Below are 15,751 nucleotides of genomic sequence, written 5' to 3' on the forward strand. Positions count from 1 at the left end.
TTCTTGCCCTGCTTCCCACCCTGAACCCGCCCAATTATTTGACTGAAATAAATCAATGCATGCATAAAGGTTGCATGTGGATTCGGCGGGAATGCTGAGTTCAACCTTATTACCTGATTAAATGCAGTTCTTCAACGCTTGCTGAGGGTGTAATTGCTGTTCTTGTTTTTATTTATTGTGCTTGCAGCGTTTTTGGTGAATTAGATAGTTTAAAATCAATAGTTTAAGAGGTAAACAGAGCGAGCATTTTGTTTGTGACGTAGAATCCACCAAAAGTATTGATTGAAGCCAAGAATGTGGAGACCATGGACATTAGGGTGGTATATGTAACTGTTTGATTTCCGTATTGCATCATGCTCCCAATGATAATTACTCCAGAAAGAGCATTAGTTACTGACATCAAAGGTGTATGTAGTTTAGAATCCACATCCCATACACAGTAATATCCCAACATGGTTGAGATAATGAAAGAGAAGATGTTTTGGATCTGTATTGTAGTCATTGTGAGGCCCAATATTGTAAAGAAGAGAGTGGTAAGCATTACTCCAGCATAAAAGAATACTCCTCCATTCAAGTTTTTATCAAGTCTCTTAAATTCTTTCATGACTTTTTCGAGATACACATAAATTTCAGTTTCTGAGCCAAAAGTAACAGTTTTTCTTGTGAAAATATTCTCATCCTTGATAGAAATAAGAGTCGATTGCTTTGTAATATTTTGAATTAGGCTCTTCTTTTCTTGCATCTCTTGGTTTTCGTGCTTTTCCTGATTTTTCTCAGAAAAAGGTTTCCAAAGCATCTTATTTTCATGAGCCACACACATTCTTGAAATGATCTCATTGTTCAAATCACACTTAAATCTATCAGATGTTGGCCCCAGCTCACTGATTAAAGCCAATAAGTTGCCAGAGAATAATTCACTGCTTTGTAAGGGCATTGAAAATACGTAGTTACATTTTCCAATGATTGTTATTCCCGATTGAGTATCTGAGAATATCCTATCTTTTTGAGACAATTCACAGTTACCTCCAAATTCTGAACAAAGATCTACAATAACTGACCCACTCTTCATTTTTCTTACAGCTTCTTTTGTGATCAAAATTGGACATTCCTCACCAGGTTTACATGCTGATGTAATTACAATATCTGAAATACACAAATACTTTTCAATCAAATCTCTCTGCTTCTTTAATAGCTCCTCCTTTCCGAGATATCCTCCCTCGCTTGGGACCTGGATAAACCTGGCTCCGCAGCTTTCTGCCTCCTCCTTCGAAGTAGATCGTGAATCCATTGCAAACACTTTCGTTCCCATACTTTTTGCTGTAGCAATTGCTTGTAGTCCAGCAACACCTACTCCTATAACTAGTACTGTTGATTCCTCCACATTACCTGCTGCACTGGAAATTGATTTACTGATTCTTGGAAGACTGTTGAAAGCCTCAACTACTGCTCTATATCCAGAAATTGTGCTTGTTGTGGTTCTTATATCCATAGTTTGAGCGCGAGAAGTTCTTGGAACTTCATCCAAAGCTATCACAGTTACTCCATTCTTTGTCAAGCTTGCTAGCAGCTGATCCTGATTATTCTCTTTATCCTGGTACTGACTTATTTGCATATTACAAATTAACATCTGTCCTTGCTTCATGCATTTTGCTTCCTTCTCAGTTGGTCTAGCCATCTTAATCATCACATTACATTCTTTGATTAACTCCTCAATATTCTTGTATACAAAAGCTCCACTTCTCATATACACCTCCTCTGAGAAATACTTGGACTGAGATGATGAAGTTAAAACATCTCTAGAAATTGCAACCTCATATCCCTTTTCTCTAAACTTATATACTTTAGAAGGAGGTATAGGAAATAAAATAGTTTTATCTTGTTCTGAAACTATTGGTAAAAGAGCAATTTTTTTTGAACATTTCTTGAGGCTCATAGATTCTGTTTCTGTCTCTCCTACTCCTCTAACTTTCTTATTCTTCAAGCTATTATCTCCCAAAGTCTTAGATGACTTTTTTTGCTTTGAAGAAAGTAAAGCTGTCGTAACCTCATCAGTATCTTCAGCTTCTTCTGTCTCCTCTGTTACCCTTGAATCCATATATTGTCTTGGAACAAATCCTGCACATCCCTTTAATATCTTATATACTTTTTGAAGCATTTCTCTTGAATCTCCAAGTAACATTTTAGTTGTTTCACAAGTAAAAAGCTCATTATTGATAGATGCATATCCATATGCTAAAGATCTCTTTGAAACTATGACTTGCTTTGCTTTCCATACATTAATTACTGGCATTCCTGAAATCTTACTCTGTGGGTCCAAAGCTGCGGGATTAACTATATCATTAGCTCCTACTACTAATACCAAGTCATATTCTTGCATGCATTTATTCACAGTCTCCATCTCTTTAACAATTCTAGTTGGTACATCTGCCTCAGCGAGTAAAACATTCATATGGCCTGGCATTCTTCCAGCTACTGGATGAATTCCAATTTCTACTACCGTACTCCTGGACTCCAATTCCTTAATTATGCCAGAAATTACATCTTGACATTTACTTACTGCCATACCATATCCTGGTACTATAAGTATCTTTGACGATTCTGCTAATATCTCAGCAGTTTCTTTTGAACTTGTAGTATAAAATTTTGTACCTCCAACTATCTTCTCTGTCTCTTCCTGGTCAAATCCTCCAAGAAGAACTGAAATAAAGTTTCTATTCATTCCCTTACACATTATATATGAAAGTATTGCTCCGCTTGACCCAATCAGAGCTCCACTTATAATTAAAAGGCTATTATCCAAAAGAAATCCTGTAATAGCTGTAGACCAACCGCTGTAGCTGTTCAACATACTTATTATTACTGGCATATCGGCTCCTCCAATGCCTATAATCATAAATATCCCAAATAGAGCTGACAGGATCATTCCACAGTGCAAGTTGGTTGTTATTACTAACTCGTTACTGGACACACAAAACGACAATCCTGTCGTACATATAGAGAATAGTATAATTGATAGCGAGATGTTCTTTAAAGGTATATTCACACTTTTACTTGGAATAATATCATCCAACTTCAATGCTGCAATGACTGAACCAAGAAAAGTTACCATACCCATAGCTCCTCCTACAAATAATTCCATTCTTCTTAAGCCAGAGATACCTTCCCTTAAACCAATAGCAGAGTAGAAATAGGAATAAGATACAAATAATGCTGCCAATCCGACAAAACTATGAAATATTGCAACCAATTGTGGCATTTTTATTAATTGAGTTTTATCTGCAATATAAACACCAACGGCTCCTGATACGATTGTTGTCAAAAAGAATACAAAGTAGTGGCTTCCAAAACCCTCTTCTGATAATGACACCATGATTGCTACCAGCATTCCTACGAAGCCTACTATATTACTCCTATATGCAGTCTTTTCAGATGATAACCCTTTAATGCAATAGATGAAACATAAAGCTGCAAATAACTGGCCTGACATAATTAAAGACCCTGAATTACTTGTTTTGTAAATTTCTGAAAGACCCAAAAAAAGGTTTCTACCTCTCCCCTCGATTAACCCTCCTTGTAGCCTTGCATCCACACCATCAAGTGCGAAAATCACTAATAATACCACTGAAAATACTAATAATCCTAATTTAATACTTAATTTCCTCATTTTTGCCCTTTAGAATAATTTTTAATAATTCTTGTAAATTATTAATTTTTTAATTTATTTACCACAGGGAGGAGGCTTTGTTATGCATATCCACATGCAGTGACGAATTGCATGCAATTTTGAAAGTCGCATGCATGCAAAACACTCCGGTATATAAATGGTTATTTGAAAGAGAGAAAATAAAGTTAAAATTAGAAATGATATTAAGATAAAAGAGCTTAAATTAATGACAAAAAAACCAGAGATAAGCGTTATATAATCTTCTTAGAATTAATTTGGAAGATTTAATATGATATAAACCACCAATAAGAGTCAGGAAAAGTTTCAACTTGGACCATTGTATTTACCCCAGAGCCGAGATTGCACCACTCAGTTGGGTCAAATCCTTGAAAATTGGTTTCCGACAATACTTCCTCACTCTGAATATAAGTACATGCTGCTCTATTTAACTGCTCACATTGTTCTTTCCAGAAATCAATATCCTTGCATGCATTTAACAGATCCTCCTGCAAAGACTTGATTTGGGATGTATATGCAACTGAAACAAGCTTAGAGCTGTTTTGTGAGTCTTGTATTGTCTTATGAAGATTCTGTACAGCTTCTTGTGTAGCGTTTAACTCCTCATTTAATGACTCAATTCTTTGCTCTTGTGACTGGTTATTTAAGCGTAGTTCTACAAAGGATCGAAAAATTAGTCTGTAGGCATCCTCAATATCCCCGAAAGATTCAAGCTTGGATACAAATTCGTCACCATCATCCAATATTTGAGTTTCTTCTATCGCAATATTTATAAATTCTTCAAAAGCATAATCCTCTGCAGATTTTGATATCTTTGATGTAGATTCACTATTTACAACAGCCTTGTTGCTATCAATTTTTGACTCAAATGGTCCTTTGAGCAAGTTACAATCTCGACTATACTCTTTTTGCATCTCCAATTGACTTCTTTCAATTAATAGCTTCTTCAAACTTTCAATTTCTGAGTTTTTCTCTTCAATCTCAAGCTTTGCAGCATTGAAAGCGGCCTCCCATACTTTCTTCTCACTAAGCAAAATTTCGATTGCATTGTCAAGCTCTTCTTCGTCTTCTTCCTTCTGGGAAATGTTAGCTTGATCTCTTTTTGCCTGCACTTGAGAAATGCTTTCTTCGTCAAACAGGTTTTTCTCCTGATCATTATCTAGCATTTCTATCTGCCTTATGGTGCAATAATATACCTTTTATTCATGGTCTAAGCGTTTTGCTTGAATAATGTGCCCTTCTTCTTAATTGAATTTTGATTTTTAAATATATATTTATGGATTAAGCCATTTGGCGCGCAATTCCACTTGGTCATGAAATTAATACATGGGGTATTTAGAATTAATAAAAATAGTAATAATAATAATTAAGGGAGAAAAGAAATATTTTTATAAAAATATCTTAATGTGAGTTTTACAACTAATCCGACTATTTTCCAACAATATCAGCACCTATTGACGTCTATTCGTTCATTTTCACAGAGCGCTGTGTAAATATAAAAATCTTCTTAATTAAATTATATGTATAATAAGAAGCTATAATAATAGCTAAATCCTAAGAACGCATTGTATCCTATTAATAAATCAATAATAAATATTAGAAATTATATTTTTTTTTTTAAAATATTCAATAAACTGCATGCAGTTCCTATCCACATAAATGCATGCATTTGCCCACGTGTATTATTCTAAAAAAATTTCGCATGAATCAATTTATATTAAAAAAAAATTTCATATGGTTTAGATGAATGGCTAGAATTAAGTAATTTATTTGAAAAATCATTTCAATTAGATATGCTGTAATTCAAGTTTTAAAATAAATTAATTAAAAAAATAAAATAATAGCGGCAAAACACACTAATAATAACATTACGTATGAAATCGTCAGTGTGGTTATAAAGGTATAAGGAAAATTAATAATATCAAGATTAAAAGAGAGCCGGAATAAAAAGAAAATAAATATAAATCATTGAGGAAAAAAATTCACCAATTTATATTTTATATGTATGGAATAAAACAATAGATTATCTAAAGGATAATCGCTGTTTGTAATAATTCAGTAAGAATGAACGATCTGGATGATTCAACTTTTAGATTCTATACGAGTCCAGAGGATAGAAATGAGTTGGTGAATTATGAATCTTCTCTATCAAAATTTGATCATGACGAATTCATGCTTCAATCCACAGCAAGACAATCTGGATATGTAGTCAATTCATATATACATGGAAGAGCAGCTTCAGAATACAGTTGCAGTAGTGGTAGTTTTCGTGAGTTAAATTCAAGTGCAGAACAAACTACTTTCGAAAGGTCATTATCCCCGGTTAACCGTACTTTGGACACTACCACATCCGAGGTTTCTACTATTCCTTCTGCTAGATCTATTGTTGAACGTACTAGAAGGGGTAGATCCCCAAGCTTATCATATACAGTAACTACTCTGCAAGCTCAAAGAGGCGCTCAGCAAACATTTAAAGGCTTAACAAACACTAACAATAATATAGGCTGGAATAGTAATCAATTAATAAGTTTAAATGATAGAAATCCACTGTGCACTCTCACAATGAAAAGCATTAATTTAAATCCGCCATGTTTAAGTGAAGATAATTTTAACAGGGCCAGAGTAATTGATAATGGCATACTCAATAGTTTGGCGAGAAGTAAAAACTACACTAATAAAACTGCAAGATCTTCTCTTTGCACATTCTTCGACTTTTGTAATTGTTTTGGTCCCAGGGTCAAAGATATCCATAACTTATAGTATAATTTACCAGAACACATTTCATAATTTTATTATGATTATCGCTTACTTTTTTTTTTAACCCGAATACTCAAAACTAATTCATATTTCCTATTCTCCATCATATTTAAATTTATTGTATGTATACAAGAAAAAAATCTAGTTTGTATAAAATGAATAAATGTAGGTTTGTTTAAATTTCCCACCTGCTCATCCTCAATGTTAAAATGACTGTGAGGTCTCTATTTTTCCGTAAACTTTGCTTAAAGTATAAATATCTTATTTGGTCTAGATTTCTACAAATCCTCCTTTCTTACGTAGCAGTATTCTAATTAAAAGCTATTTTGAATTAAATAATAAATTAAATTAATAATTTTTGGCGCCAAACGTGTAATTATAACCGGCTAAAAAGAAAATATATTAATGTTGGTAACGAGAAACTAATAATGAAATACAAGAACAAAAAGTTTGTAGTGTTTCCAGATTCAAAAACTGGCTTTGAGAGGAAATTTACTATAATTACCTTACCTCATCCTAGTGTTAACACACTTTGTGAATATTTGTTTGACGCAAATCACAATGAAGTGTACGAAATTCTAGAATTAACAGAGAGGTCCAATGGAATAAAACCATCTGCATTTTTCGGGAATGACTGCATTTCTAAATTGGAACTTTGTGGGGCGGTAACTATCGATACTTTCTTCTTTTTACTTTCAGCTTTAGCTTTTGCCAGAAACAAGCAGTATATTAATAAAGAGCTTTCTCAAGTTTTATCGTATTATATTAATAATCTTAAACTGGAATTGGAGAGGAGTGATTTCGACTTATTTGATCAGGTTGAGGTTGGCATTCGAAAACAATTTCAGAAATTTCTTTCAGATGCAAAATTAATTGAAAAGATTGAAAAGGTTTGTGATATTTCTATAGGTAAGTTATAAATACACCAATATTTACTTTTTACTTACTTTTATGCTCTTAGAAGAAAACAAATCTCCAAATAACGAAAACCAATCTAAAAAACTCACTCTAAACGATGAAAAACTTCTGAATTATCTTTCCGAAAGAGTTATTAAAGCTGCGAAAATTTCAACTGAAAGAGATCTTGTACTTTGTGACTATTATTGTGAACATGGAACAAATCCTCCACAGACCTCGCCTTCTCAAATTCCCGCCCAAGAAATTGCATGCGATTTGCTATTAGCATGTATTCCAAAAGACTTATCAAATGTCAGAGAGAGACTAAAAAGAAGATTTGGAGAATTAAAGACAACTAATGACTCAGGAAGTACTGACAAAAATAGTACTTCTTTAAATAAATATTCAAAGAATCAATATATTGGAGTCAAAAGAGGCATTAATAAGAGGGGCCCTCCTATAATTACAAAGCATACACTATCCAGAAGGGCGCCACCACACAAATCTCCAAAACTAAATGTAAATGATATGTCAAATGGTAATATACTTGAATTTTTGAAAAAGAAGAAAACCGAGTAAATATTTGAATTCAAATAAAATATTATAATAACTTATTATTTAATGCAAAAACCAAAATTGTGATTTATAAAAATCGTTATCAATTCTGATCGTCAAACATTTCTATTAAATTTGGTAAAGGCTTTTCGAGCTCTTTTTCTAAAAAATCTATTATATTCTCTCTGACTCCTACAACAGTAATGGGAGTCGTAATTTCACAAATTCTACTGTAACATTTTGCAATATTTGTCAAGCCTAAGCTTTCATCCAATCCTTTTTCAGGATTAGTTACTACTTCAATATTAGATACTGGAATACTTTTTACGTGCCTATCTTTCAATCTTATATATCTTTCCCATTTATTTTTATCAAAAATTTGAGATTCATTTTCATTCTGCTTATTGTTTGGTTCCGAATTTATTTTAGCCTGATACTTATTACTCTCATTCCTAAGATCTTCCTCCCATTTATATGGTGGGTTGTACTTTTTTTTTAGCTTTTCCTGAGCCTTAACAGTATTTTTACAGGAATTTGACTCCATTTTTTTTTGCTTCAGTCTTTGTCTAGTCTCTCTATCGTAGATTGGCCCTTGTTCACGCGTCTCCCAGTCATATTTGATTCGGTATTTAAACTCATTATTAAATAAACTCGATTTTTTCGTAGAATTTTTCATTTCATCATCAATTAATTTAGAACTGTCTAATTCATCCGAAATTGGAATCAAATTTGAATATACCTTGCTTGACTCACAATTGAAAACCATATTCATTGAACTATTCCATACTTCTTTAAATATTCTGTTTATTGCTCTTGTCCTCTCCTTTTGTATTCTTTCATTATCCATACTATTCTCACTTTCTTCCTTGCCAAAAAACACCATTTCTGATTTATTTGAGCTTTCAGTTTCTATCACTTCTTCTTTGTTTTCCTTTTTTATCTTTGAATAATATTCCTTGGGTATTCCTTTTTTTATAAATTTCTCAATATTTGGTTGAAATGTACACTCTTGAAGTGATTTAAAATATGACTCCACCTTTTCATCCTTATCATTGTTGTCTAATAATAAATACTTCTTTATCATTTGCATACACTCATCATTCTTTGTAATAGAGTTAATTCCCAATTCATTTCTATACTTTTCAAAAAGTGTCTTACGTAAATTTGGCTGAAAAGTACACTCTGGGTCAATTTCCGATGTATATACTCCATTTTCTCCTCTATTATTATTTCTTTCATTAATCAACTGCTTTCTCTTAAGGTATTCACTAATAGCTTTCTCCATTTGAGGTCCTACTTGACTTTTAGTTGGCTTTATTGATGTATTTCTTTCCTTATTTTTTTTATCCGAATTATCATTCTTGGCTTCTCCCTTACAATCCTTTGGAATACCTTTTTTATCGAATCTTATAGGTATTGGAAACTTTTTACCACTTGGTAACTTTAAGTAAACTTGCATAGTTTCCAAAAATGAATCTCTTGTTACAAACAGATGCATTTCCTCATCAAAGTCCACCATTATTGGAGTAGTATTATAGTTCTTCTTAATTAGATCTTCTGTCTTTTCAATGCTATCTGGAATTTCATCACCTTCCAGTTTATAGGAGTGCTTCATTACATATGGAACAAAATACTGAATTGCCAATATTTGGTGCTTTGTCATTTTTTTTTGAGCTTCTACAGATGATGGTTGAAAGCTCATTAAGTCATACACCTTAGAACCATTCGTGATTAAATCATACAATTCTAAAATTGACTTCTTTCTTAGATTCTCTGCTATTTGTCTACTTTTCTCATTAATCTCAGGCTGGAAACTGGGAATGGGTTCTTGCCCCATCTCGCCATCCAAATTAGTACTTTCCATCTTGTATAATATTTGCCCCTACTACCCACCTTCTTTCCCTCCAATCTATATTTCAATTTCCTATGCCTGGTCAAATTATTCTTTCTATTATACATGCAACCAATATGCATGCAAATTGGCGGCCTTTGTTTTATTATTAATTTAAGAATTTAACTTTTTAATACTGCGAGTTCAATCCCATTTTTTGTTTGGATTAAATACAAATCAAATTCCAAAAAGATGAGAATAATCAAAATAAACTTCTAATTCATTTTTATTCTCCCTTTTTTTAATTAAACTTGTCTTTAAATTTACCAAATTTTCACCATTCTTTTTCCATTTTCACACTTTTTAGACATAACATCATGAGTCCACTCATGTCTATATATGATTAATTGATTTTCTCGATACCATCAATGTTACTTTTTAAGACATTTTTTTAATCTTGATATTTTCTTGATAGAATATTACTACTTCGATCTATTTACTTTTTAAGCTGGGTTTTACACTTAAATTCTAGAAATTACAGCAAATATTGCCATTTACAAGGCTTCTTGAGTAGAAAATTGCACAATATACCAAAAATTCATGTTGTCCTTTCCATTCAAATCAAAATAATCAATTTGTCCTTTTTATAACAAGAACTTTATTAGCTCCAAATCTCACTTATTTTACACTGTTTTTTAAATCCCTATAAAATAAATTTATTATTATTTTCTGTCCACATAAATTCAGCAGGTTGCATGCACCTGCAATTACAAGCAACTTCCCCACACTTTGACTTTAAGTTAGTGTGTTGTGGGCGCCGTTTGCATGATGAATTTTGCATCTCATAAATGCTAGTAACAAATAAATAACAGAGGGAAGCCGAGAAAACTCATCTGAGACACTATTCATAATTCGTTTCCAATCTTCAATTCCCTCTCTATCGATATGTCTATACACTAAGCATCGATATCGAAGAATAAAGTGATTTAATAATGGAGTTTACCACCAATTCTGTGAGTCCCAGTCCGCTTTCATCAAACAGTTCATCAGATCCAGCTTTTATTCATTACATTTCTCTTTTATGTGAGAAAGCCAAGTTCTTCGCAAACTCGGGTGACCAAAAAAAACGTGAAAACCGAAGGGATAAAAAAGCTTTGCTCCCCCCCAGAATGATCATTCTTACCAAACACATTCAGAAACTAAACCCAAATCTTGAACTTGGGATGCAAAAAAAAAATGACATGTAAAGCTTAAACAAAAGGCTAGTATACAAAACAATACAATACACTATGTGAATAATAACTAATTTATCTCGGTAGAGAAGGTTGCATTAATAACAATAATATAGCATAAATTAAAAACCATAATATATTAATACCATTACTTCAATGGGCGGGATACTTTAATTAATTTACATGATGGATATTCTCATATTAATATGGAAATTGTTCAAGAATACGAATAATTAAACGAACTTTCTCTTTCTATAATTTATGGAACTGAGAAGTATATAGAATAATTAAAGAAAATGACGTTTTCAATTATTCCCTTTCCAAAAATAATAAGCTTTGCGCTCCAGTATCTTTATCCATTACTAGGAACTGTAAATATAATGCTTGACTTTTGTAGGCAAGATATCCCAGTTTCTGAGCTAACTAACCTCTTATTCTATTGGATTATCTGTGGAGTTATCTTTATGATCGAAAGCATAGTTATAATGGTTACAAAAATACCATTTTATTACGACTTAAAAATTATGGCACTCTTGTGGCTCATTCTTCCAGCGTTTTCTGGATCTGGGTATATTTATTATATGCATATCCACAAATTAGTAAACAATGACTTTGAAAAACACTTATCTAAAGTTTCCCACAAATTACAAGCTTTGAAATCTAGTTTATCAGAGTTCTCCAAGAGTCCTGGGGCTAGAAAATCTTACAAGAATAGAAAGTTCTTTAAAAGATAACTTCTTGAAAAATCTTATAATCTTCTGTTAATCACAGATGAGGAGACCCACCTAAGTTCAAGCTTAAGAGATGGGTCATTAAAATTAAGTGCAAATTCCAACGATAAGTCTTTAAAATCTTTCAAAAGTTGAGCCATATACTCTCCTTGAATTGATTCCAAATCTAATCGAGGACTTGCTCCTGCCTCAATTAGAGTCGATCCAAATCTCAGAAAAATCTCAGTTGCTGAATCCTCCATAAGTATTTGAATCTTTTCGTCTACTTGTCTATCGCCAAATGTCTTTGAGCCAGCCTTTAGAATACAAATCAATGCTAAAACACATTTTTCCATACCACTATTACTTAATTTGTCTGATTGCCGTTTCCTGTCATTCATCTCGGATTCCTTTGAATCTTCTGGTGCTGAACTTCCAGGGGCCAACTCTCGAGCCTTCATCCCTTCGAGAATCTCAAGAATAAGCTCAAACAAATCGGAAAATATCTGGTAACCACTCTTATTTAAAGAAATATCCAAACATGATGGAGATTGGATACAAGTTAGAATACATGCAAAGCTGATAGATGCTAAGCCTGGGCTTAACACCCCTTCTCCTATGGCGATTATTATCAGACTTTTGAGCTTTTGAAAGTTGAATCCCAGAGAAATACTGGGATCCTCGTTTAAAAGTCCACCCCAAATGGTCAGAATAACAGATATAAGTCTAATTTCTGTTTTGATATTGGGATGATCGGCCAAACTGTAGCTTGTTTCAGCGGCTGAGCTGTCATCTTCATTGGAAACAAGTTGTTTAGCTGAGCTCCTAAACAAATTATAATTTAGTATACCATTTGATATATGGCTGACTTGGTCTGAAAAGTAGTGTTGGCCACAACTTAAGGTATTATTGCAGTCACTTTCATTTGATTCCGAGAGATCATTTCTTTCGCCACCATACCATCCCAAAAGGGATGTCTTATAATTGGCAAAAAGACGCTTAGTATGGCTCGGACTCTTGCTCCCCTGATCTATAATGGATATGAGCAGCAGATCAAACAAGCTGTCTTTGGTCCAAGTAAACTGTTCTTGGGGATGAATACTATTAATTCGTCTTTTCTTTGAGCTTTTGAAAGCATCCTTGGAGGAGTTTTTATCTTGATCACCATGATTCTGGCTCATATCTTCCTCTTTGGATTCTTCTTTGTGAAATTGCCGCTCCTCATAGCGTCTCGAAACCTGGAGATCTTCATCAATATCATCTTCATTTTCTTCTTGATCATTCAGTTTACCAATTTTAGATTCAAGGAACTGTTTAATTTGGCAATTCTTCTCTGTGATCTCATCTTTTGTAGTGAATTTAAATACCAGGATCTCCTTGAGGTAGGCGAATTCCTTAAGCTTGAGAAATATTGCAGGCAGAATAGCTTTGGATGAGTTTTTACCTAAGAATGGGAACTTGTTAATTCTGAGATTTAAATTTTCGTTTGGAATAGATAAGAGCGTTTGAGAGAGCATTATTCTAGACATCCCCGCTAGCACAGAGTCCAAAAACCCATTTAGAAATTGGTCGTGGATTTCAGTCTTAAAGAGAAATTCAGTTTTGTTGCTGTTCCAGAAAGATTCCTTCAAAGGGGAGCTTTGGAAAATGTCGTTACTGGAAAATACATATATGATGTGTTTCTTAAGCCTAAATAGCATTCCCATAGAAAAAGTTTTGATGTGGGGGAATACCAAATGATTAATCATTTCTCCAATCATAGGGTTATTGGAATCCTCAATTGTACAATTTTGTTTCTGAGATAAATTTCCCGTCTCGAGCTCAGAATCGACCATCTCCTGAGATCTAGGAGAGTTCTCGCTGATCAAATCTTTGCAGGGTTGCATATTAAGTATAAAGATTGGGGTCCAAATTGTAACAAAGAATGAACTCTGGAGCTTAACCAAATTAATTACAAGGCTGTTAATAAAGCTGAGATGGCATACATAGAAAGGATTAAGCAAGTAGTTCCAAATAGTAATAGATAAGCATAAATCATAAGAAGGAGAAGTTACTGGCAATTTTAATAATTGCCTTGCCGTCTCATAGGGTGACTGCACAAAAATCTCGTTAATAGTGTCCATAGTTCTAAGGAGGATGAAGTCTCCGATCTCCAATGTGTTAATTGAGGGAAATCTGACAAGTTGTTTAGACAAATACTCATTAATTTCTCCAAGCTCTAGATTACTGAAGGCTTCTTCAAAGTTAAAGTCCTTGGGAGGGGAAAGGATTTCAGAAAGGTAGTCAGAGATAGAAGATGACCTGTAGAATCTTAAGATAGTCATAATTCTTGGAGATTGTTGTTCTCTCCAACGAAGGAAGCTGTTCCAGTATTTGGTGAAGGGATTCTCAACAGATTGAATCTTGAGTAAGTCCTTTCCAACTAAATTTAACAGTATCTTTTGTGTTTCTTCACAGTATTCAACCATGTAGGTATCGTAGAATAACGTAGCATCTTTAAGAATCTCATGATAAAGAGTTTGGTTCTGGTTTTCTGATTCTGGATTCCTCATTTCTTCTCTAATTAAAGGTAGAGCATATGCAATCAATGTAAATAGTATGAAGGAGTGATGATCAGAGACAAGGTACTTGTGAGATGAATTAGATCTTAACTTTTTCAAAGACAGGGATGTATTTAGAATAGCTCTATATATAGAGACAAGTTGGTTCAAGTCAATTATATAGAAATTCGCCATCTCCGTAAAGAAATTCAAAATGAGTTGGCAAGAGTAATAGTTAGACTTACTGAGATCATAAGTAAACCTTTTAATTGAGAGTTCAAGAATCCGAGTAGTCAAATTTGAGTGAGTTGATAAGGGGGAGTCATTAGTCAAAGATGTTGAGAAAAGAGCCGTGACTCCTGCAAAAATGCCAGTTTTAAAAGGCTGTGTTGCAATAAACTCCACAAGAATCCGGGAAATTGCATCGTACAGTAAGTCTACCTCAATTTGAGAAAACTCCTGAAATAAGCTGAGCAAATCTCTAACGGTCTGAATCATCCTTTCTCCAACTCCCTCGTAAGACTCAGTATTCTTGATTAGTATACTCTTGATCTTGTCTTCGACAGAACTACCGGGGGAATTTCCCTTATATGAATGCCTCCCTGAAGATTGGTCCAGACCTGTTATCTCCTTTGATTCGTGCCTATTTTGTGTTTCAAGCATCTTTGTGAAGACGATTTTATTTCAACTTCCAATTCAAGATGCTATTTAAAGCATTTGGCGCCATTCTAGAATTGGCAATTAATATTATTCATATATTTAGCTCTAGGCGGGAACTTCATCCAGAGTAAAAGGGCATGTAGGGATAGTAAGTAGGAAAGAATTAAAGGAAATGGGTGATTTACCAGGTCTTAAAGAATGTAGCAGATCTTCATGTAGGTGGGTCCTTAAAAAATGACTTGTGCTGAAAATGCAAAATTAGAAAGTCTATTATTTTATATCAAGGAGTGGTGGTTTAGTCTGAAGTACTTTTTTTTGAGTGGTAATAAGACTAGGGGAGTATAATACGGATGGGTTTAAAGAATTTCGCTTAGTTAGTAGTGCAATAGATCAATTTTTTGTATCTTTCCCCTGGCTTTCAAATGCTTGACCTAATTCATTAAAGATTCAATGAAAATTAATAGATTATATTAATACGGGGAGGGCTTCCCGCCCAAACCTTTTAAATAGATAAAGTGCAAAAAAAGAAAGTCAGGTAAATAGAGAAATTAATGAGGGCCTAATGAGTAAAATATCTAGAGAGGAACGAGAGAGGAGAGAAAAGGTAAATCGAGAAATTGCAAGGCTTGCTCAGCAGGAGAAATGGCTGGAGTCTTTCAGGCCAAAGAGAGAAGAGAAAAACAGAATAAAGGTTCAAATTAAGAAGAAGTCCATCAGGATTGTCAAAGAAAAGGATTCAGCAAAGAAGAAGAAGCTAAGTTCGAAGCTCCTGAAAGAGCTCAATAATGAGATTCAAAAAACCATGGCTTTATATGATAATAGGGCTAAATAAATGGGCACTAGAGAGATTAATATTTTAAATAGACAAATAATTAACTGCAACTTTA

The 15,751-nt window shown here is 33.5% G+C and overlaps 8 protein-coding genes across 8 annotated transcripts; 4 read left to right on the forward strand and 4 right to left on the reverse strand.

The window, feature by feature from the left end:
- Positions 1–223: 223 nt before the first annotated feature.
- Positions 224–3,664, reverse strand: ELE39_000855 (pyridine nucleotide NAD(P) transhydrogenase alpha plus beta subunits; the record flags this gene model as incomplete). The annotated part of the gene is made up of 1 exon (XM_067343895.1): positions 224–3,664. One exon carries the CDS (start codon positions 3,662–3,664, stop codon positions 224–226), a length of 3,441 nt encoding a protein of 1,146 aa, XP_067202614.1.
- A 284-nt stretch (positions 3,665–3,948) lies between these two features.
- On the reverse strand, positions 3,949–4,848 carry ELE39_000856 (uncharacterized protein; the record flags this gene model as incomplete). The annotated part of the gene is made up of 1 exon (XM_067343896.1): positions 3,949–4,848. The coding sequence occupies one exon, from the start codon at positions 4,846–4,848 to the stop codon at positions 3,949–3,951; it is 900 nt and encodes a 299-aa protein (XP_067202615.1).
- An 898-nt stretch (positions 4,849–5,746) lies between these two features.
- On the forward strand, positions 5,747–6,442 carry ELE39_000857 (uncharacterized protein; the record flags this gene model as incomplete). Its single annotated transcript, XM_067343897.1, has 1 exon — positions 5,747–6,442. The coding sequence occupies one exon, from the start codon at positions 5,747–5,749 to the stop codon at positions 6,440–6,442; it is 696 nt and encodes a 231-aa protein (XP_067202616.1).
- A 425-nt stretch (positions 6,443–6,867) lies between these two features.
- Positions 6,868–7,359, forward strand: ELE39_000858 (uncharacterized protein; the record flags this gene model as incomplete). Its single annotated transcript, XM_067343898.1, has 1 exon — positions 6,868–7,359. One exon carries the CDS (start codon positions 6,868–6,870, stop codon positions 7,357–7,359), a length of 492 nt encoding a protein of 163 aa, XP_067202617.1.
- Positions 7,360–7,390: 31 nt separating this feature from the next.
- On the forward strand, positions 7,391–7,915 carry ELE39_000859 (uncharacterized protein; the record flags this gene model as incomplete). The annotated part of the gene is made up of 1 exon (XM_067343899.1): positions 7,391–7,915. One exon carries the CDS (start codon positions 7,391–7,393, stop codon positions 7,913–7,915), a length of 525 nt encoding a protein of 174 aa, XP_067202618.1.
- A 79-nt stretch (positions 7,916–7,994) lies between these two features.
- ELE39_000860 (uncharacterized protein) lies at positions 7,995–9,755 on the reverse strand (the record flags this gene model as incomplete). Its single annotated transcript, XM_067343900.1, has 1 exon — positions 7,995–9,755. One exon carries the CDS (start codon positions 9,753–9,755, stop codon positions 7,995–7,997), a length of 1,761 nt encoding a protein of 586 aa, XP_067202619.1.
- Positions 9,756–10,714: 959 nt separating this feature from the next.
- Positions 10,715–11,618, forward strand: ELE39_000861 (TB2 DP1; the record flags this gene model as incomplete). Its single annotated transcript, XM_067343901.1, has 3 exons — positions 10,715–10,835; positions 11,321–11,522; positions 11,588–11,618. 3 exons carry the CDS (start codon positions 10,715–10,717, stop codon positions 11,616–11,618), a joined length of 354 nt encoding a protein of 117 aa, XP_067202620.1.
- An 84-nt stretch (positions 11,619–11,702) lies between these two features.
- ELE39_000863 (uncharacterized protein) lies at positions 11,703–14,867 on the reverse strand (the record flags this gene model as incomplete). The annotated part of the gene is made up of 1 exon (XM_067343903.1): positions 11,703–14,867. One exon carries the CDS (start codon positions 14,865–14,867, stop codon positions 11,703–11,705), a length of 3,165 nt encoding a protein of 1,054 aa, XP_067202622.1.
- Between the last annotated feature and the right edge of the window lie 884 nt (positions 14,868–15,751).

Source organism: Cryptosporidium sp. chipmunk genotype I (assembly GCF_004936735.1).
Source record: "Cryptosporidium sp. chipmunk genotype I strain 37763 chromosome Unknown contig_14, whole genome shotgun sequence".
NCBI classification, from domain to species: domain Eukaryota; phylum Apicomplexa; class Conoidasida; order Eucoccidiorida; family Cryptosporidiidae; genus Cryptosporidium; species Cryptosporidium sp. chipmunk genotype I.